The 22,989-nt window shown below is 48.8% G+C and overlaps 1 protein-coding gene across 5 annotated transcripts in view; it reads right to left on the reverse strand.

The window, feature by feature from the left end:
• Nucleotides 1-1,500: 1,500 nt before the first annotated feature.
• The window catches only part of BRPF3 (bromodomain and PHD finger containing 3), a 34,385-nt gene continuing 12,896 nt past the window's right edge, over nt 1,501-22,989 (reverse strand). For 2 of the 5 annotated variants that reach the window (XM_036097017.2, XM_036097026.2), the window contains exons 6-13: nt 22,466-22,778; nt 21,425-21,730; nt 19,325-19,831; nt 16,343-16,436; nt 12,500-12,597; nt 9,095-9,192; nt 5,135-5,289; nt 1,501-3,856 (exon numbers count right to left, since the gene is read on the reverse strand). In XM_036097017.2, the coding sequence (XP_035952910.1) occupies nt 3,673-3,856; nt 5,135-5,289; nt 9,095-9,192; nt 12,500-12,597; nt 16,343-16,436; nt 19,325-19,831; nt 21,425-21,730; nt 22,466-22,778 (1,755 nt within the window). In that variant the 3' untranslated portion in view covers nt 1,501-3,672. Of the gene's footprint in view, nt 3,857-5,134; nt 5,290-9,094; nt 9,193-12,499; nt 12,598-16,342; nt 16,437-19,324; nt 19,832-21,424; nt 21,731-22,465; nt 22,779-22,989 lie in introns of those variants that run through there. The other 3 variants (XM_078055407.1, XR_013441279.1, XM_078055408.1) reach the window with 3 other exon arrangements.

Consider the following 22,989-nt stretch of genomic DNA (forward strand, 5'->3'; position numbering starts at 1 on the left):
TACAGAATGGTTTTATAGGGTGAGCGTCCCATCTCGCCCTAAATAATGCCTTTGTAATTCAAAATATAAATTTATAAAGAGGGATTTTTAAAGCCCATTTTTTTTAAGGCTTGAATTAATCGCTTCATTCTTCTGAAAGCTTTTGTTATTCGACCAAACGTGGTGTCTCTCCCAAACTCCTCCCCTCTGTGGGAGCCTCACACCAGCCTCATTCAGAGCTGTCTGCCATGTGTCTCATGAATCCGGTTGTGAGCAGCCTGTGGGCCCGCATCCTGTGGGCCAGGGGTGTGTATCTCTGCACCCCAACATGTAATTCAAGAATTATCAGCACACTGGAGGTACTGTGTCAATGTTATATTAAATTAAGCACTTTTACACTCTAGTGACTTAAGTAAGAATTTCGAAGGCCCTGTGGAGGAGGCGATCAGGAGACCCCTGTCCTCCAGTCACACTACTGTGACACTTAACTCCCAGCCAAGCTCAGGAGCCAGGCAGGAGCAGAGATAGGACAGGGGACAGGATGGGGAGAAACTGTCCCAGTCCCAGCAACGGAGCAGTTTGTCCCTGGGGACTCTCCCTCTGCTCTTCAAGATGTCCCTTTCCAGAAACGCTGAAGCCATAGCCTGTGAGAGAGGGGGGCTGGTACAGAAAAGGCCAGCACAGCCTTGAGATGCTGTGGAGCCCACAGGAAACTCTTGGCTATATCCTTGTCCCAGGATCCTGCCACCATTACTTGGCTGGCTGTCCTTGGACAAGTCTTTTTTAATCTTGCTGGTCTGTTTGGTCATCTGCAAAATGAAGACCAGGTAGGCGCTAGGATCCCTTCCAGCTCTAAAAGGAGCTAGGCCCAAGTTAGGCCTGTGTGTCCCAGTTATCTGTAGAATGGGGACGGCAACAATGACAGAGGAGACATGAGCATCCTCTAGTCTCAGATTTGGCAAGCTTGATAAACAAGTGCCAGAGACACGGGGTTACTTCTCCTGCCGCATGAGGAACAGATGCTCCCAAAGGAACAGGGCCACCGGAAGGCTGAGCCATGGGCAGGTAGGCTGGACCTTCTACAGAATCGAGAGGCTGGTGCTGTTTGGGAGGGAAACAATGTCGGAGCCCATCCTCACACCCAACCCAGGGGTCCAAGAGACAGACAGAGCCCTTTCCAGCTGGGAGCCTGCAACAGCTAGACAACCCATTCTTTTTTTTTTTTTTTTTTAAAGATTTTATTTATTTATTTGAGAGAGAATGAGAGACAGAGAGCACGAGAGGGAAGAGGGTCAGAGGGAGAAGCAGACCCCCCAGCTGAGCAGGGAGCCCGATGCGGGACTCGATCCCGGGACTCCAGGATCATGACCTGAGCCGAAGGCAGTTGCTTAATCAACCGAGCCACCCAGGCGCCCTAGACAACCCATTCTTAATGGCTCCTGCTTTTTGAGGAGGGGGTGGGCTATAGGAATTAGGAAGAGAGAGATGGGCCCCCACTGATGACAACAAACAGCACAGCAATTGCTGCCCATTAGAACATTTATTTCTCAGAGAGAAAATAAGTTTCAGACAGTCATATTATAGTAGGTAAAATTAACTTTTGTATTCTTTACAAGCATAGATTTTTCTCTGTTTATTACCTCTCTTATACCATCTGTTATAAACAATTCTAGAAAGCAAATAAAATCACTTTCTACAATAAATAGAGCATCGTGTGCTTCACAGCAGACGCGACTGAGACACATAGGCCCCATGCCACAGCAGGATCTGAGCCGCTTCCCGTTCTAAAAGAGCAGTTTTAAAAATGAGACTCAGAGAGAGACTGAAAGAGTCAAGGAGACTGGAAAAAAAAGAGACTAAGAAAGAGAAGGTGTTGGGGGGAAGAAAGAGATAGACACAGAGAGAGAGAGAGAAAGCCCCGAGATCTTACAACACAGGTTGAGACAAAGGTCACAGAGTCCACAGCTGACCGACTACCTGGGGAGAGGGGGACGCATTGCTCCTTTAAATAAACCACACTGTGTGCATTTAAAATACTCAGCCACACAACGGAGGACTCAAGTAATGGAAACTATAGGCCTGAATAATTTAGAACAGTATTTTACAATTATATACACCATGTCCTTCCCTAGCCATATGCTGTACTGTATTTTTATTATTGTACAAAATCCAAAACCCCATCCTTTATGTTATAGAGAGTTTCGTTGGTTCCCTTTTAAACTCTGGCTCGTGTCCCAAATGTATAAGAAGTTGTGGTGGTTGGTTGGTTGTATTTTTAAAAAGTCGAGTGTGTAAAAATGGCAGTGATCTCCCCAGTGACTTTGTTTTGTCCAAAACTCCCCTATGAAAAATTTAAAACAATTAAAAAGAACGTCAGGTTAAAAATCAACATGGCGATCAGTGGCCTGCGACCTGGCCCTGCGACTTTGGTGCTTAAGAGGTGAAAAGAATCATCCAGAGAACAGACATTGAAGCCTCTGAAAGTTGTGTTGGTTTGTCAGTCAGCATTCCCCATTTCACAGTTTTTTTTTTCCTTCCATTTTTGAGAAGGTGAAGGTGGGGAAGGGGGTTGAAAGGAGGAGAGGGAAGGGGACAGAGGGTGTGAAACAAAAGCGTGGTGTCCCCTGGAGTTTGGGAGCGGGAGCAGCAGAGGCTGGGCAGGGCAGAGCACAGGCGGGAGCGGCTGGACCGCGGGCACCACCATCCGTAGCAGCGAAGAGTGAGGCCCACAAAGATAGGAGGGGTGAGCAGCAGACCCAGCTGAAGAGCACGGCTGCACCCATAGCCCTCGACATCCAAGCAGACGGATGGATACTCGCCCAACCAGCCTGGTCTGACACGAGCCCGCCAAGCCTCAGCCCGCCACTCGGCACACAGGGAGAGGGCCAGAGGGGCCCCGCCTCCATTCAAGGGGCAAGCTTTCACAGCCTGGCCTTAGCTGTGTGTCTGCAGCAAATCTGGGGTGGGGGGAGATGTGCTGGTGGAGGGGTCACCCGAATGGGAGGCTGTCCTCTGTCCTGGGCCCTGAGGAGCCAGGCGGAGGCACCCACCTAGCATAGCAGCTGGCCTCAAACGGAATGAGACATAAAAAGAAAAAAAGACCAGTTTGGTGATGGTTTCTGTCCATTTGGCACAAAAGAAAGGAAAGGAACATGGGAAAAAGAAAAGACGGCACTGGTGCAGAAGATGGGACAGGGAAGAGATATGAGAATGGGTGATGGAGGGGAGAGAGGGTGAGTTCCGTGAGCTTCCCCGCGGGACCCTCGTGTATCCACAGCACCTCTGGGGTCAATGTCAGAGCCTCGCTTGCCCTGAGGTGTAGTTAGCTGGGAGTGGGGAGGAGGGGGCCAGGCACACCTTTGAGAAAGAGCCTAGGACCTCTTGCCTTCTGGGCTCAGGTCCATCTCCTTGGCCGGGCCTAAGCCTCACAGCTATTTCTACTTGTAACTGGTTCTTCAGTGGACTAGCCCCCGAGCGAGCTCAGGTGGGAGTTTTTGGCACACAGCAGGCCTACCAGGGGAACCACACAGTTGGTCAAAAACTGGGGCCTTGCCCGTGGGGAGGACACAGCCCAGTCCCTGGCCTGCCATGGAAGGGGGAAGCTGCCGGCCATACGACTGGCTGGGGCAGGAAGAGGCCTCTGTGCCTCATGGGACAGAGGCAGGGCAGGCGGACGCAGGCCGGGCCCTGCCCTTACAGGTAGCTGGAGGTGACGAAGGAGTGGGGCCCCCGGACCCGGCTCAAGTGGATCATTGCGCGGTCGTAAGCCACCTGCACCGACTTTCGGATGCTGGTCTTGCGGCCTTCCAGCATCTTGAGCTTGTCTACGGTGTCTTCCACACCCAGGGGCAGCACTTTGTCCCTTGGAAGCCACTGCCTAAAATACAAGCACAATAAGAGGCCTGGGCTGTGGTGGGTCGCATGAGGGGCTCCTCTGGGCCCATTTGCCAGGACAAGCAAAGCAGGGGAGGGGATACAGCAGGAGGAGACAGACTGGGACACCCCAGGCAGGAGGCCCCAAGGGACCCGTTTTGTAGCCATGCCCTTCCCTGAGCCCCACAGCACTCACTCTGCTTAGAGGGCCGTCAGGACCTGGGAGCCAAGAGAGGCCCATGTTAGCGTTAGCCCTCACCCTGCCTTGGGGCATCAGGGAGCTACGGCTAGGAACTGGGGCTGATACCAGGAATCAATGATTCCTTGGTGGTGCCCACACCTGGTGTGTGTTTTATTTTTTAAATCCCCAGGTGAATCTAACATACAGCTAAAAGCTAGCCTTTGGAGCCAGATCTTGGTTTGTATCCTAGTTCTGGCTATGGGGTCTTGGCTTTCCGAGCCTCAGCTTCCTCAGCTGCAAAATGGATTGGAGAGGATTGGTGAAGATTTAATGAGGATTAAATGAGATTATGTATGTAAATCAATTTGCATAAGGGCACGGAGTAGACAATAAATGGTAGCTATTATTATTTGGACTAGTTAGCCCTACCTCCTCATTCTATAGAAGCAGAGGTGAAAGAAGTCTCCTGCTGCTAAGAGAAACTTTGAAGGGCAAGTAAGCCCTTTGCCATGGACCCCGCACTGCCCAGAACCACGCTACCTCCACATCCCCCCACCTGAGGACTAAGATACACATGCCCACAGCCACAGGGAGGCTCTCAGCTGAGTCCTCTCCAGGAATCACCTTCCACCAAGGGAGCTACCAGGCCCAAGGTGACCTCCCCACCCCCACCCGGGGGCAGCCAGCATTCAATGACTAGTTAACACGAGGGTACAGAGGCACAGACCCAATTCCTGACATCACTAACAAGCCCCCCAGCTCCAGAGCTCCCCTGAGGATTAGCAGAGGCCTCTGTAGCAAGTGTGACGCCGTTCAACAGGTCCCTCCGCCCAGCCCTGCATCGCTCAGTAAGCCTCCTGATAGAAATCTCCATCTTGGTGTTTTCCAGGGAATCCGATCTGAGACACTTCTCAGTTACTATTAAAGTGTCAGGGGCAGGCCAGCTGCTGGTAATGCCTCACCTTACCTGGGTGAAGGCAGGGTCACGGAGTCCACAGCCCCTCTGCGGACCTCCCCAGCATGGCAGTGTGTGCACAGCCTCCCAGTCGGGCCCCTCAGCCCACACCCTGATGCAATCTCCTGGCGGTAGCACCCACTTACCAGGTGCGCTTGTTGTCAAAGAAGAGGACAAGGAAGAGCTTCTCTCCAGCCTCGGCCTGTTTCTGCTCTCCCAGCTTCAGCACATCCAGCGGGGGGACAGGGATGGGGACACCATTGTGCAGGAGGCCCTCCCGGGGCATCTTGGGATCGATGATCTGGAGGCAGGAAAGGAGACGGCACTTAGCTGCGGGTGGAGGGGGTGAGCAAAGCATACTGCGCCAGGGCTCCCTGCTGAACTGCCCCCCACCAACCTATGCAGGGCCTTAGCCAGGCCCACAACCAAGTGATGAAGGGGGCTGACCTCTTCTGTGACCCCCCGAGGACCCCAAAATGGAAGTCTTGGCTCTCCTTTCCCAGTTCATTGGCCTAATCCTCCAGCCCTGCCCAATCAATTCTTCCGATGAGGGAGCTTGCTCCACGAACCTTTGGGGCCCAGAGCTGAAACAGAAGCAATGTGAATCCAGTATGGCGGGGGTCAGAATTGAGGAGGTATCTGTGATGTCCAGGCCAGATTGGCAAATTCCTTCTTCCCAACGTCCCACAGAGGAAGGGAGTGGAGGCCATTTTTTTCCCTTGTCAATTTCCCTTTAAAACCTCTGCAATTCACTTCAAAGGCCCTGGGGCCTTCCTAGACACCATGGCTATGAAGGAGGTTCTGTATCAGCAGCAGGGCCCATCTCTTTGGTTCTACCTACCACAGCCCCTGGTTACACATTACTTTCCTGTCTGCCTGTAATCTTCGTGCTGTGTGGACTAGGTATATTTGTGGACACCTCCATGTAAGATCAGAAAGAAGCTGTAAGACTGAACTCGGAGGGTTGCTGGAGAGGGGAGAATGATATGGCTGGAAAGAAGGGCCACTGGAAGAATTAATGCTTGAGGCTGCAAGCTCTACAGGGCAGGGGCTCAGCAAAATGCCCGGTGGCACTGACAACCGTGATCTCTAGCTCTAGGAAGCACTGAAAAAGTGACCAAAGCTCCTAGTTATTCACACATCGCCATCTCATTTCATGTCCTTGCTGATGCCGAGAAGTCTGCTACAGCCATCAGCTGACAGAGGAAAGCACCAAGCACAGGAGGACATGGCTGGCTGTGGCCACGGCGGCTTGAGCCTCTGCTGCCTGCTGCCCTCCACAGCCCCCGTTTCCAAAGTAGTGGGGTGATCATCTCTGTGTGCTAAGGCCAGAGGGGCCTGGAAATGTACTGAGGAAGCAGCTTTCTCCAGAGATGAACAATCTTAGTTTCTATACCCTGTCCCAGGGGGCCTGTTCTCATAATAAACTGCTCTGGCTGTTTACCTTTGGGTATCTGCCAGCTTCCCTACTTCCCTCTCGAGATAAGCAGCTGAAAGCAGGTGTTCTGGTTCAGCGTTTGCTCTAAGGAAGAACCACCCCTCCCCTGACCCCAGCTGTGTAATTTGGTCAAAACTCTTATCTCCCAGCCTGTCTGTCCCCCCTGGGACTGAAGCTAACTAAGAGGGTCCTAATAAGAACCACCACACAAGCCCTCCTGAGCTTCCTCAGTTGAACAAGATAGCGGGGGCTACTCTTGATTAAGCCATGCTGGTTCCTGCCTTAGAACGGGGGGCAGATGGTGAAAAATGTCTCCCTCCACCAGCCCCAGCAGAAGCAAGGTGGGTAAGTTGCCCCTTGAGGAGAGCTCTCATCCCTTTTTAAAGAAGATACAGGCAAATATGTCCCAAAATAACAAACGATGGACCATTCGCTCAAATGTTATGCAGATGTAAAACAACATGGCTTGTGATACACTTTAACACATTATCTAATAAATGTGTATATACACTATTACAGCTGTACCACATAGACAAAGACAAGAAATGATGCAAAATGCTTACAGCTGACATGCTAGAATGGTGGGGTTCCTGCTGTTTTTCTCTATTTTTCCAAAACCTCTATAACACAGATACATTATTTTATAGGAAAAAAAAAACCTTTTTTTTAAAGAGCCAAAAAAAAAATTTAAAAACTGTATATTCATTATGGACACAATTACATATTTAAGTACGCATAGGAGAACAACTGGGAGAGCATAAACCAAAATAAAAACACAGGCTGTGTTCAGGTGGTGGGTTTTCTCAGGTGGTGGCTGAATTTATTTAATCATGAAAGAAAATGTATGATTAAGAAGATAATTAAAAAGGGGAAAAGAAGACTAGTTTTAGACTGTTGTTGTTGTTTATTTTTGCACTGTGAGACTTAAAAAAACAGTATCAAACCTGTACAGCTTTAAGCACTTCCTCGACAACTATGTTGGGGGTCTCAGTGACAACAGGGCACAGAGCCGTGTGAAGGCAGACCCCAGGCCCAAACTCCTCAGCAGCTGGATCACAGTGTGCACCCCCCCAGCTGCCACTGCTAAAGGGGAAGTGAGGTAGGCAAAAGCCATTCCAATGTGGCCCCAGCAAGTCGTATGACTTCTTAGAGCTGTAGCTTCCTCCAGTCCAAAAGGGTCAGAGTTCCTGCCCTCTTGACCTTAAGACGCTGCTATTAGGCCTGAAAGAGCTGCGAGAAGTCCAGAACTCTTGTAATACATGCAAGCAGTTGGCAGAGTAGTTCACAACCTGACTACATATCATCTGGGAAGCTTTAAAAAATATTTATAGCTAGGGGCACCTGGTGGCTCAGTTGGTTAAGCATCTGACTCTTGATTTCAGCTCAGGACATGATCTTGGGGTCGTGAGATCGAGCCCCGTGTCAGGCTCCACGCTGAGTGTGGAGCCTGCCTAAGACTCTCCTCTCCCTCTCTGTCTGCCCCAACCCCTCTCGTGCTTGCTCACTCTCTAATAAAATAAAATTAAGTTAAATTTAAATTAAAAAAAATATTCATTGCTTAGTCTGGCCTTATTCTCACTGGGTTGCTCTGAGATGGGGCCTCAGTATCTGTATTGTTTAAAAAATTCCCCCATGATTCTGGCATGCCCCAAAGGTTTAGAATCACTATCTTCCAGCGCCAGATAGACATTACCTTCCCAATACAGAGAGAGTTCTAAGAAATAACAATCAAAGTGGTAAAAATGAGAAATTTTAGCTACTACCGGTGGGAGAAGACACTAGAACTAACTTTCTAAAGGGCAGCTTGGCAATTTGTATCAGAATTTTGCAGACCTTGCCCCAAGAAGGCACCCCTAAGAATTCACTGTACAGAAATAATCATGATTGCACAGAGTAAAACTATGTTTACTGCCAGTTATTTATCATAGTGAAAAACTCAAAACAATCTAAATGTGGTTAAATAAGGTGCATGCATACAACTGAGGATAATGTAGTCATTAAAGGGATGTTGATAAAGAATGTTTAATGGCACAAGACATGCGTGTTCATGGTACACCGTTAAGTGAAAGGGAGGTTAAACAGAGTATAGTCTCATATTTATGCATTTAAAAAAAAAAAGAGCTGAGTGGATATACACCAAGAGGTACTCTCTGAATAGATGAGACTATGGGTGATTTTGAACTCAGTGGCTCGGAACACAGCCTTTGACAACACACACGTCGAGCTTTGGGTTCAAATTCCAACCCTACCATTTAATAGCTACATGACCACAGGCAACAGATAGATCTCAATTTTCTTCCCCACAAAATGAGAAAAACCATATCTTCCTCAGTATTTCAAGAATTTAGCATGACAAAAGTTTAATAAATTCTCTACGACAAGCATAGAATACTTTTATGCATAAGCAAATAAATAAATGCTATTAAATCCTTATGAGCCCTAGTCTCTATCTTCACACGTTTACCCTATTTTGAGTGCGCCAAGCTGGGGACCTTGATGGTTTGACCCACCCAGGCTGGGGTAAAACCTCCCTCTCTTCTGCAGCTAAAAGTACCCCTGACTCCCACCATACTCTGCTGGCTTAATCCAATCAGATAAGCCCCCAAGGCAAGACAGGGGCCAGAACAGCCCAGGGGAGGGAGGAGAGTGGTGTCTGGGGCAGACTCACCAAGGCAGGGTAGGAGGGATAGCCTCGGCACTTGGCCCACACCAGCTCCAGGGGCTCCAGGTCTCCGCGGTCTTCAAAGGGCATCAGGAGGCTTCTGCCTGGGGGTGGGGGAGGGGAGGAGACAGCACCCAAAGGGGACTTGGAATGGTGCCCAGGAGGCCTGCCTGTGGCCTCCATTTCACTGGGGCAACCCAGGAATGAGTCAATCACATCCCCTCCACCCTTCCTCTTCCCTGCCCTTTCCTTAATTCTTAGACTAGACCAGGGGTCGGCAAACTTGTTCTGTAAAGGGCCAAACAGTAAATATTTTAGGTTTTGTAGTCCACATCGTCTCTGTCGCAACTACTCAACTTTATTGTTGCAGCATGAAAACAGCCATAGATATTCTGCAAAGGAATGAGTATGGCTGTGTCCCCATAAAATTTTATTTTTAGACACTGAAATTTGAATTTCATGTAATTTTCATGTGTTACAAAATATCATTCTTCTTTTGATTTTCTTTTCAATCATTTAAAAATGTAAAAACCATTCTTAGCCTGTAGGCCCTACAAAAAACAGGTACTATGTTAGTTTGCTGACCTCTGGACTAGAACCCTAGGATGGTATTCCTTGGAAAAATATGACTGCTTCATCACCAGGACCCTAGGAAGAGAAATAACAACCCAGCTTGACAAAACCACAAACTGCTCTCTGGGCCTCCCTGCATGGTGGGCCTCATGATAGAGGCTTCATGGAAAAAGATGCCTGGGACAGACATCCCAGTAAAACCACTTGCTAAGTGAGTTCTTTCCTGACAGGGCCACTCCTGGCCATCCAGGTCACCTGGATACACAGCACTCAGCAGAGCCAAGCAGGTCTGCAGATCCTTCATGGGCATGCTTTTCTCAAGAACCTTACACTGCGTGTCCTGCCTGGGGCAGGCACCACATCTCTCCAGCTTACTCTGTTCTGCACCCGATGCACTAGCACACATGGACGGACTTCACAAACACTCCTGAACAGAAAGAGGAACCTCCCTTCCCCTCCCCACGGCTATAAACTGAGAACTCAAGGTGACAAAGCTCAACCAAGGAAAAAAGCCCAAACCCTGAAAAGTGGAAATTATGTTCTAAGGAACTATTACCACCCTCATTTATAATTTTAAAAAAATGTACTACTAATAATGAGGTATTGTTTCTTTTTTAAAGATTTTATTTATTTATTTGGGGGGGGTAGGGAAAGAGAGCACATGAGCAGGGGGGTGGGGTGTGCAGAGAGAAAGGGAGAAGCACACTGCCCGCTGAGCAAGGAGCTGGACACAGGGCTCGATCCCAAAACCCCGGGATCATAACCTGGGCCAAAGGCAACCGCTTAACCGAGTGAACCACTCGGGCGCCCCGAGGTATTGTTTTTTTTGCATTTGGTCAGTAGCAATAACAACAAAAAGATAAAATCCAATACTAAAGAGGAAGGCTGTGGGGAAATTGGTACAATTACACACTGTTGAAGAAACTGCAGACCAGCCTAATCCTTAAGAATATAATTTGGCGGGGGGCATGTGCGTGGCTCAGTCAGTTAAGCATCTGACTCTTGATTTCTGCTCTGGTCATGATCTCAGGGTCCAGAGACTGGGCCCCGAGCCAGGCTCCATGCTGAGCAGAGAGTCTGCTTGAGATTCTCTCCCTCTCCCTCTGCCCCTCCCCCTGCTTGCACGTATACTCTTTCTCTCTCCCTCTCTCTAAAAATAAATAAATCTTAAAAAAATATATATAATTTGGCGGTATGTCTCAAGAGCCATTAAAAAAAATGTATGAATCATCTGCTTCAGTACATTCCTTCCATGGGAATTTATTCAAAGAAAAATAACTTTAAAAACGAATAAAAGGATTTTGAACAAAAAATACACATTTACTACATTATATAGAACGTTAAAAGTTGGAAATAACCAAATGTCTAACAATAAAAGAGTTAAGTAAATTATAATGCACTGATTGGAAGATATATTGTTCCAATCATATGAGATAAATAAAGATTGTGTCGACATGAAGAAAGTGTGAGAGAACGTTGAAAAATGCAGAGAACGCAATGTTCTGGATTAACATTTTGTTAAAAATGTGCCTGAAATAAACAGAAGGCCACACAGAGAAATGAAGACAACTGTGTTAAGGTGATGATGGGACAGTAGAGGGTCGAAATTTTTAAATTTCCTTTGGCATCATTTTATAAGTATGTGCTTTTAAAAATAAGAATAAAATGTCACTACCAGAATCACAATGAATGTGCCAATCCACTGCCAGTTTTGCGCTAGATGCTGTTCCAATTCACCTAGATATGAGCCCTGCTTTCTGGGCGCTGACAGACAACAGTGAAACACGCAGGCATGCATTCCTCAACACACATATGAGAAAGAAAACTGATGCTAAGGGAAAGTAAAGCACTTGGGAAAAGGAAAGAAGAGAAGCCCTGACGCCTGTGTGTTATACGGAAGCTTCACAGACAGGGAAGCCAGAGCACCCCCCACCCCCCACAGGAGGGCTGCAGAGAGCTGCACTCGGAGAACAGCCCGCCCTGTCCCCAACTCCACCTGAGCACCAACCAGCCCTCTCCTTTGGCTCTGTCTTGTCTGTTCTTGAAACCCTTGGTCCATGTACTTCACTGTTTGGACCAGCCAGAGTAGAATGTCTCATGAGGACAGGGCTGAAAGCACTGGATCCCACGAAATCCCAGGGCAATGTGTGATATTCAGCAATCCAGGCTATCACTGATCACTCCAGTGAGGGCAGACTGGCAATGTCTCTGGAAGCTACAAATACACACTTCTCTCAAGTACAGCAACTCCACTTCTCTATGCAACTGTGTGCTCGCCAGCAATACAAAATGATCTATGTACAAGGTTGCTCATTGCAACACTGATTATAACAAAGGAGTGAAAACAACCTAAATGTCCATCTGTGGAGGGCTGGCACTCCTAGATAATGGGACATCAGGCAGCCAATAAAAAGCACAGAAGGATCTCCAAGATACATCATTAATTGAAAAAAGGCAGGGTTTAGAGGAACATGTGTATATTAGCTTCTCTACTCACTCTCTTAAACATACACACAAGTTTTGGCTTATATATGTATAAACTTCATCTAGAGAGACACAAAAGAAACTGCTAGCAGTGGTTGTTCTAAGGAGGGGACTCCTGGCTTTTCATTATGCACCCTTTTGTATCTTTTTGATTTTTGTTATCATAGGCATATATTACTATTCAAATTTAAGATGAACTTAAAAAAAAAAAAGAGTATGAATGACCTGGGAGGGGGTGCCATCTGCATGTCCAGTGCCCAAGAGTTTGGAGGAGCCATGGGTCTGGCTGCAGCTCACAGAACTGGTTCTTTGGAAGGCCTGGGCCCCCCAGATCCACCGTACACCACTCCTCACCTGAGCTGCTGTAGTCAGAATCTCCATTTACACCTTCCAGGAAGGGGACGCGAGATAGGGCTGGCTTCCCACGGCTGCGTTTGGGGGGCGTCAGACCACTGCATATAGAGCAAGAAGGCAAAGGGGGCGAAATGAGCAATTTCAATGACTAACACACCCACTGCTGCTCTCCTATCTCTGAGAGGAGCGGAGCTACAAAAATCCTTCAACAAGAATGGTTTCTCACCTTCCCCTAACAACTTGCACTAACCCATGATACGCTTCTGACCACAAAGTTCCCATGAGGCTCTGAGGGACCACTTCATCCACGTGGAAGGACTCTGGAAAGAGATGCCTGCTTCCCTGCCCAGGGACTTTTGGCCTTCATCCAGAGGAAAGGTCACTCCAGGCACTTGTCAATCCTTCCAGGGTCTAAGCAGCCTATTCATGAGGAGGGCCAGTCTCACATCTGTCCAGAATTCTTTTACTCTGTGGTTCATGCTGCTTCTTTAGAAACCAATTTATTTTTGAGGTACAAAAATGTGTCTCTTTCCCAAATTTTCTATAAAGGACACGTCTTACTTCCTTAATTAGAAAAGACATTTTTTAATTGAAAAAAAAAATCTACTTCTCACTTCCACTTTGTGTGTGAAGTTTTTCTTAGAGATGGATTTTTTTTTTAAACAAACAAGCAGACCTTTTTTCTTCCATATGGTTACTGCAGAGACGTAAAAAATATATATATATATGTATTAGACAAAAACTAGAAGGTAATAAAGCAAAAATGAGAATGATAATACCAGAGTAATGGTATAACTGGAACCCACCCAAGCATCTGTATTTTCAAATAGTTCTCAATGCAATTCTAACGTACGACCGTAGTTGCGAGCCTCTGGGCAAGAATGATGTGGCTAGGGCTTGTTCCCACCCAAACTTTGAAAAATATCACTCCTATGTAATTTTTTCAATGAAAAAGAAATGCTTAAAAGATGGGGCAACAATCTGAGGAAGAGTAGAAATGCTTAGGACACCCCTGGTGGGATAAAAGGAGGCTGGTGTCAGGACTGGCTGGAGAGTAGGATACTCCCGTTTTACTGAATCATAGCTGACTTTATTATAGTTTTATTCAGAAAACCTTGCACAACCAGAACCCAATGAATCCTAATCCTTTAGTAACTGGCAGGTTGGTAGTTTTTTCCTGCTAGTCAAAATTAGGACCTGTTTGGAAAAAAAAAAAAAATTAACACCTGCTTTACATTTCGGTTTCAGTTCCCACTCAACCTATAAAAATCTGCCACTGCGTTTAGAGACTCAGAGGCCTCTCAGAGTTCCTATCATGGATCTGGGGAGACATCTTCAAATATGACAAAAGAGGGCACAACAAAGTGGTTAAGAGAAACTCTGGAGCCAGACTACCTGGGTTCAGAACCTGGCTCTTCTATTCATGAGTTCTGTGACCTTGAGCAAGTTACCCACCCTCTCAGAGGCTGGCGTCCCCAGTAAGCACCCAGTACAGCGCATACCCAGTACTCAACAAATGGCAGATGGTAGTTATACAACAAATACTATTATATGAATGGCAGTAAATTTTAATGTCTCACTTTAAATATTATAAACTACTAATATTGTACTATCAAATGATGAGCTCTGAGGAGGAGGAGCTCAATAAAATAAGATGCACCACCACAACTAGGTCCATGTACTCCTGTTTCATAAAAAAAGCACAGGTGACTCAACCTGGCCTGCATTTCAGCCCTCTTTCCAAGTTACGCAGATCTAAGCAGCCAGCCCAATCTGTAATTATTTTGTTTACTGGTTTAACATTCATCTCTCCCTTCTAGAAGATAAGCTCCATGAAAATACACCTTATCAGTACTTAGAACAATGCCTGGCTTGAAATAGGTGCTCAATTATTAATAATTGAGTAAGTGACCCATAGAAAGAGGGCACAGCCCCAGTCTGCTCAGAAAATCATCAGGAAAGATAAAACCTGGGACAGGTCGGGAGCGGGATGGGATTAGTGAACACTGGTTCTTTCAAGGTTCTTTCTAATTCTGGGATTATATGATTCCAGTCTAATTAGTAAGTAAAGGGGCGCCTGGGTGGCTCAGTAGGTTGAGCAGTTGACTCTTGGTTTCTGCTCAGGTCATGATCTCAGGGTCCCGGGATCAAGTCCCACATCAGGCTCCGCAAACAGCAGAGTCTGCTAAAGTTTCTTTCTCCCTCTCCCTCTGCCCTTCCCCGCCCCCCATGCGTGCACTCACTCTCTCTCTCAAATAAATAAATAAATCTTAAAAAAAAAAAATTAGTAAGTAAAATCTTCCTATATGTACTTACCACCAAAGTGTAGGGGGAGAAAAGGGAAAGAAAAAGAAAAGAAAATCTTGCAGTTGGAGTCCCAAACCTCCTGTTTTAAACCCTGAAATTCCATTGAGATCCACTGAGTTAAAGAGGAAATGCCTTCCAAGGGCATTGTTCCCACACTGAGCAGGGCTCTAGAGAAATCGGGCATGGACTGGAGTTCTGCACAAAGGCAAACACACGGCCTGACCACAGGCTGACCAGAGGCTGGCCTGGCTTCCTTCCTGTGGTTCACGGCTGGGACGAGAGCCCTTCATGGAGCGAAGGGCCAAACACACCTTCCACTTGACTAAAGTCAAAGGCTAGGAGGGGACAGTTTGATAATCCCACTCCTACCCCACCCCGATGAACTGGGTTTCCAGGCATCGTTATCTTTGAAGGGAGTCAGGAATTCCAACCCAGGACTGGGGTGAAAACATCTTGTAAGATTTTGAAGGCTCTGCTTCCTCTATGCCTAATAACTGTGTTTTCTCCCATCCACTGCCTCTATATCTCTAGAGACAATGGAGGAAGAAAGCTAAGGTGATTCTGAGGCTTGGTGGGAGGAAAAATCTCAAAGGAACCACACGCCACGGCAGGGGTCCTCCTGTAGCCACCCCCCCACCCCCCCCACCCTCCCCACCCTCCCAGGAGCCCAGTAGCCAGGGTAGAGTGAGTCTCTAACAACACACACACTCAACCTGCCTTGGAAGCACTTCAAACCTAGACGCAGAGTCTTTTGGTGCTGCCCTGGGACCTTTCCTCCCCTACTCTGAACCCAGGATCCATTCAGTAGCCATGTTGGGGCACCATGAGTTAGCCTTCAGGACAACCTCTTTCTCCTCTGTGGCACTGAGGGTCTCCCATTTCCAAGAATCCCACACTCCCTGGTGTCTTGCAGAGCACCCATAACAGAGTAGGGATTCAATAAACTCTTGGACTTGAAAGAAACTTTAATGTTCTGGTCTCAGAAATCCTCCCTTTCGGTAAAAGAATGGAAAAAGAAACCCACCCTTTCCCAACTCAAGGATGGCAAAAGATCTAGGGCCTTTGAATAAATGGCTATTCCAAACTTCCTATCTGCTCATGTCTTATTTGCACACCACACCTCTGAAGACTTGCCTTTGCTACAATGCCCCAAAAGGCAAAGGGCAAAACCATGTCTGTAACTGGGTTATCAGAGTGGCCCAGCGGGGTAGGTGGGGGATTGGCTCATACGTTAACGTGAATCACTGGGCAATAGAGATCTGGCTATCCCTGCCCTCTGGAGCCAAACTCAGCTCTACAAACCCTGTAAAGCATCAGCACCACTCCTCCCCTCCCAGTGAGATCAGGCCTGAGAGGCAAGGGTCACCCCGTTTCCTAGGAGCTACCAGAGTTACAGACCAGAGGCCTCAGGAAATAGCAGGGGTGGGGGAAGAAAGAACTTAGATAAGCAGGAGAAGGTTTCATCTGGAGCTGAACAGAGAATAAAGGGGGAGGTGGCAGAGCTGCCAACAAAGCTTTGGGAACAACTGTTCTTACCTGCAAGCTTCAAATGCCAGTCCACCACTGAGACCCAAACTACATTCGGAGTCAGACCCGCTTTCGGTGTGTTTTCCAAAGCCATTGGTCACACCTGCCAAGGACACACAGAGTAAGCCTTGGTGCGGAAATCCCCTTCCCCTGACCCACACTGTCGTGTGAAGCAGCTGCCTCGGGACGGCTCAGTGAGGAGGGGTGGAAAGGGTGGCTCTTCCTTCCCACGTGGGAAATGGGGCTTGGGTGGCGGAAAGAACCTGGTGAAGATTTGGGGGAAATGTTGCCTAGAGCAATGAGCAGACACTGCATTTTCCTTCCCATCCCACTGGTTTAATTTTAAGGAAAACACAGCACACAGCTCACACCAGTTACTGTCATTTGGCTACAAAAGGAAATACCAAGACTTCCCTACTCCAGCTGGCTCCTAAGTCCCTGGATCTGCTTCTAATTTCAAGCCTCAATTATCAGGGAGTCTCCTCTGCCTCTTGGGGAGCCCACCCGCCTTGCCTCTTCAGATAAACACTCACACACCCTATCCATCACACAGCTGGCAACAGCTAGCTTCATTCTTTTGGGATGGTGTCAGGGGAGGTTGGGGCAGGGTAACGGCTGTGTCAGTCCCACCCCAAGATATCTGGCAAAGCTAGTCAGAGCTGAGGATGGGGGACTTCAACAGATCTAAAGCAGACCTGACCTGGCTGGCATGAGGAGTCAGAGTTCCCGGGGCTCTAGACGGGGATCTGAAATACAGGTCCCTTTTCCTCTTTAACTTCCACTTCTCCGTTTCCAAAGATAATACCTTCTTACAGAGGACAGTATTACGTATGAATAAGAGAAGGTCTGTTTACAGAAGGGAGCCCTTTGGAGGCAAATGAAGGCTGTCTGGTCATCCCAGGGACATGATGCTCATGAGCTGCAGAGGCTTCAACTCTCCTCTCTATTACCTGATTCCTAATCACAATCCAGAGTCCTACAACTCTGGTAGCTGAGCCAAGAGCTCAAAGCTCTCAGTCACAGATACCTTGGCCAGAGAACTGTGCGGCAAGTTACACCTGTAAGAGCAGGTGCCTGAGCCAAGCTATTTGGACTCTAACCTGGCTCTGTCTCTAACATTATGGCTTCTGTTTAAATCACGAAGCCAGCTGCATCTCAGCTGCCTCGGCTGCCAAGATCAACACCTGTTTTTGTGACACTCCACTAAGGTCGTACAGAAATATTCCTGGGTGCCAGGCCTCTGGAATGGTGGCGGATGAACAGATTCTAGCAGGTTCCCCAAGCAGTAGGCCCTCTCAGGTTGGATGAGCCTGACATCCAGACCTATTTTCTAATAGCGGGATTTTTCATTTTTAGAGCACAGCCTTCTCAGTGCTGTCTGGCTGCTCCTCACAGAGCGGAGATGACCACGGTAATTGCTACCATCGACTGCTGCCAACCAAGTACTTCATACAGGCTATTTCCAATTCTTAGAGCCCCGCAAGGGAGGTATCACCTGCCTCCTACTAGAAATAAGAAGCTTGAAAGGTTAATTAATTTGCCCAAGCCTACACAGCTGGTCAGAAGATGGGATGTGAACCCTGGTCTGCCTAACTCCAGGCCTCAGACTCTCGATTCTATATACTAATCTACTGCCCTAATACACGGAGGCTTGGACCAGACGGGGAAGGGAAGGTATTGCTAGAAACAAAGTGTTAGGTGGGAAGACAAAAAGCATGTGCTAGCCACACAGCCCAAAGCCACCACATAAAAGGACAAAAGAGCAACACGAAAAGCAAAAGCCAAGAGCAGGCCTCTGCCACCAAGCAAGCTGCCCTCCCCCATCCCACTAAGACTAAACGACACTGTGTCCACCTCCAGGCCCACCTCACCCATCCAGCAGTGGCTCCTGACAAGCCAAGAAGCCGCTCTCCAAACTGTCCCTCACAGGCACTCTGTCCTTGTTCCCATATACGCAGGCCTGAACCCTTGGCTCCATCTACTCCCTGCTATTCTGCCTCCTCCCACAGGACCAGCTCACGCCCCGCCTCCTCGTGGAGCCTTCCCAATTCCTCCAGCTCCTAGTCCCTCAACGCCCCCAGCAGTGCTGTCACCTAACACATAACCACGTACGGTCTGGCGCTCTAACATCTCTGCACCTCAGGACACCATCTGGTCTCCCCCCGGACTGTGGACTGTTTCAGAGCTGGAACTCAGTCTGACTTACTGTATGACCCCCTGTGACCAGCTTGTGCTGGACGGGTAGTAAGGACTCTTAAGTGATGGAGCCCCCGTTACCTACCTCTGGAGCCTCGTCTCCACCCATACCCCGGCCAACTCTGCGCAGCCGCGCTGGTTTCCTCACTGTTGCCCAGGCACACAGGCGTTTCCACCTCCAGGGCCTGTGCACTTGCTAGCCTACCTTTTTGAAGTGTTCTTCCCCTAGATACCCAAATAGCTCACACCTTCAACTCCTTCAGATCTTTACTCAAATGTCCCCTCCTCAGGCCTCCCCTGGCCACCCTGTCTAACACCACCCCAATATCCCCTATTCCCCTTCCCTGCTAGATTTTTCTCCACAGCTTCTAATACAAGATACAATCCACTCATTTGTTTTTAGTCTTTCTTCCCTACAAGGGAGATTTTTGCCTTTTGTTCATTGATCCCCGCCCCCCCCCCGCCCCAGTGCCTATGACAATGCCTGACAGGAATATCTGATGAATGAATGAACTAAAGTGAAGGTAGGAACCACTTTATGGCATATAGCTTTGCATCCCCTTCAGGGCCAAAGAGGGCCCCAGACACAATATGGCCGTCTCGAATTACTTTCTCAAAGCCTTTTCCTCCAGGCCCCTACTCATGTGCCAGGCCCAACTGTAAGCTATGGAGCGCTCAATGCTTCTATGGGTGTTCAAAGGGACCACTGGGGAGGCAGCCAACTAGGGGAGGTGCTGGCTGGCAAGGCAAAGCAGGAAAGCAGATGAGAAGTAGAGAAGTCACAGGCGTGGTCACCTGTCTCCTCCTCCTGCCGGGGGGACCTCTCCCCTTCGCTCTCACTACAGCTCCTGCTCCTTGGCCGTTTCCGGGAGTGCCGTTCATCCTCGATGCTGGCCGGAGAGGCAGGAGAGCCCACTGCACTGTGGTCCTCGCCATTCTCCAGGGCCCTGTCAGGGCTCCTCTGGAGCTTAACCCCATTCTTGGCCTTCTTGAAGAGGACTGAGGTGCGGCGGCCCACGCCACTGAGTGGGGCACCAGCCGGGGCATCAGGGGCCATGAGAGATACTCTGTTGATGCCATTGTCACTGAGCAGGCGTTGCAAGGGCTCACTCCCAATCTGCAGAGGTGATTTTTCCAAGAGCTCATCTTCTTCCACCTTTCTGGGCTTTAGGAATCGGCTTGGAGGTTTGCTATCATTAATGGGTTTCAGAGTAGGGGGATCCGGAGGGGAGTCTTGCTCAGACAGGGAAGGTGCAGGCCCAGTGGGCTCCAGGGTTGGTGGGGGAGGCAGTTTGGAGTCATCTGTTAGAGAAAAAGAGAACCTGCTTGAACATTTTAGAAAAAGTCTGCCCCTACAAACCAGATACTGACACTGCTAACCAAGAACCAAAGGCATGGGCTATTATAAACCTTGAGGCATATCCCAGGTCTCCTGTCTAAGGCAAAGAGAATGTAGGATTAAGTTTTATCAACATTAGTAATTCTAAACCATGTGTATTAGAATCACCTAGGAAGTTTCTTAAAAATTCCAGTGTCAAGGTCCTATCCCAGACCAACTGAAACTAAATCTCTAACGATGGGTATTTTTTAAAAAAGCTTTACCACGTGAGTCTGATGAAATGAGTGTTACAAACCATTACTCCACACCTGAGAAAACTGAAAGCCACCTGGCTTCATCAATACTCAGGCAAGTTCAGCTTTATAGATCAGAGGTGCACAACTCTCATTCGACTCAAGTGTTTTCCCTCTGTCAATGTATTTTGTCTCCTATCACCCAAGTGAAGCAAGCAGGACAAACACAAAGAGTAAGTTTACAGATGTGGAAAAATGAGAGCAAGTAAGTTACCTCAGTGGTTCCCAAACATGTCTGTTCGTTTGCCACTGTGAAACTTTTAAAAATTAAAACTTCCAAGCCACAGCCCAGACTTGCTTGGGAATTTTGTTTTGAAACCCTCTGGGAGGAGCTGTTGCAGCCAGTCGCTGGGCAGGACTCTGCACTGCCACCGCCCAAGAGTGGGATACAAGTGGCATGCTGACTGCCACATAGGGAGTCAGGAAGAGTGACTGCCAAATGGGACCTCCCAGTCATGTCCTTATTCTCAGTCAACCTAAAATAAAATGGGCCATTCCTTGCAATTTGGCCCCTTACCCTCTGGAGATAACTCCAAACACTTCTAGGCTGTGTGGATGACAGACCATCCCCAAGCTATAGGCTCAGCTCCCAGGACCTGTATGAGGAATACAATTCTGTCCCCACTGAAGGGGAAGAATGGAAAGCAGCTCAGCTTTAAGGCTGGGTCTCTGAGAATCACCTCTGGATGTCTTTTGCAATCTGGCCTTTCTGCTTGGGATGGGGCTGTAGACTTGGCCAGCTGGGGTCAAAGCCATGAGGTAGCTCAAGAAGCCAGACCATCTTTAGGGTCTTTCTTCCTTTTCTATCCTCCTACCCCACAACCTAATCTGCCCTAAGGGCCTATCTACACGATGGTCTAAGGTGAGCTAATATTTAACTAGTACGTGCAATACAACCATATCACGTACAAGATACTATAAATACTTCTTTACTGGTTAGTAAAGACCTGCTGGGCCCCAGCCTCTAAAACTCCCCAAACCTGTCCACAATCTAGCAACTAAACATCCACGTCAGTGGTTCCCAAGAGCACACTCCAATACCACAGCCAATATCTACTCTGCTGAATTTTGGTCTCTACAGATTATTAAATATTTTGGATATCATCCCTGGATATACATGGAAGTGTGACCCCTCCAAGGGTTTTTGCTTGCCCACAAGGGTCAGACCTAAACTCAGGGAAGGATGCTTCCACTATGGGATTTCAGCTTAACCCTCACTCCGTTACCTTGGCTTCCAACCCCCCGACTGCCCCTGTCTCTCACCTCTGTCCCCATCGTCTTCTGGCTCCCCCTGTGGGGCCTGCTCCAGCACAGCAGCGTCCCCCTGGGGCCCTGCCGGCAGCTCCCCATTAGACACAGTCTTGTTCAGTGATGGTGGCTGTGGTGGTGGGGGTGGCTGCGCCAGCTTCTGCCGAAGGGCATTGATCTCCCTGCGCAGGAGGCGGACACGGCGGGTCCGGGCCCCACTGGACCGCATGGCGCTCACCAGGTCCAATTTCTCCAGCAGCTCCTTCAGCTGCACCTCCGGGGACAAATGGGCCCGGTTCTCTGGGATGAGGATGTTGTCCACTGCCAGGGAGAAGGGAGGACAGAAGGGGCTGAAGGACCTGCCCAGCCCAAGGCAAGGGGAAGGGACCAAATCCTTCGGATGCAAAATATTCTCCTGGAATACCTGGGCCAGTGGCTTCCAGGAGCGTCACTGTGGGGCCTTGGCCCTGGTAACACCACTGCCCGGAGGGCAGCCACAGGCACAAGGTCAGAATCTGGGAAACATCTGCAGGAAGCAGTTCACAGTCGTAATTACAGGCTCCGTGGAGCAGGCACGAGGCAGCTTGGCAATCCCCCGGCCTGAGTGACTAGCCACTGCCATTGAGAAGCAGACCGCAGGGGCAGGCAGAGTGCGGGGCTCAGAGGCAATTCCGTTTTTCTGCTCCTCTACCTGCACTTTTCTCAAAGAGCCAGACATACACGAGCATTGCACTCTCCCTGCCCCATGCTCCAATGCCACAGAGAGGGCGTCCAGAAGAGGAAGACCCCTGGTAAGGATTTAGCTTTTTCAAACAGACAGCTAGTACCTGATTCCCTGTCCTGCCACTCAAGAAATACTCGGCGAATTAGTTCAACTTTAACTCTTGGAACTATTGCAGCCACAAGCAGGTATATCCCAGCTTGTGCCTACCCTCAGCTCTCCTCCTCGTGTCTACCCTATATAGCTCCAAGGCCCACCCCGATCCCTGGCTGGCTGAACTCTGTCCCTGTGCCTCCTCCTGGTCCCTCTTCTCCCCACCCATCCAGGCTTCTCACCGTCTTCCCAGGAGAAGCGGTAAAAGTCCTCCAATTTGGGTGACTCAGGCAAGTGGGTGCCCCTCTCGGGGTCATAGCCGATGTTCTCTGCCTGCCGCCGGGCATGCCGCAGGATGGCCCCTCCCAGGTCCCGCAGGCGGACAGCTGCTCGGTGGAAAATTGTGTCTTTAGCATTATACTTCATGCAGTTGGTAACTATAAGGTTAAAGTCCTCCTCAAACTCCTCCAAGGTGCGGTACAGGTGAGACTCCAGCTTCCGCCTCATAGTAGAAAAATCCATTGGCTTGGATATGAATTCCAGGTAATCTGGAACCTAAACATATAAAACCTGTACAATTACAACAACCATTTACTAGCCAAACAGGTGCACCCTTCACCGGCACTCTTACCACCCCGTTTTCTGGTTTGGCACGCTGGCTCAGGCAGAGCCCCAGGGCCCTGGCCTCCTCTTGGCCTGCTGATCCCTCACCATGGGCAAGTCTACTAGCTTTGCCAGAAACCCCCAGGTTTTGTCCACCCTGCGG

The sequence above is a fragment of the Halichoerus grypus genome, chromosome 9 (assembly GCF_964656455.1).
Source record: "Halichoerus grypus chromosome 9, mHalGry1.hap1.1, whole genome shotgun sequence".
NCBI lineage: Eukaryota > Metazoa > Chordata > Mammalia > Carnivora > Phocidae > Halichoerus > Halichoerus grypus.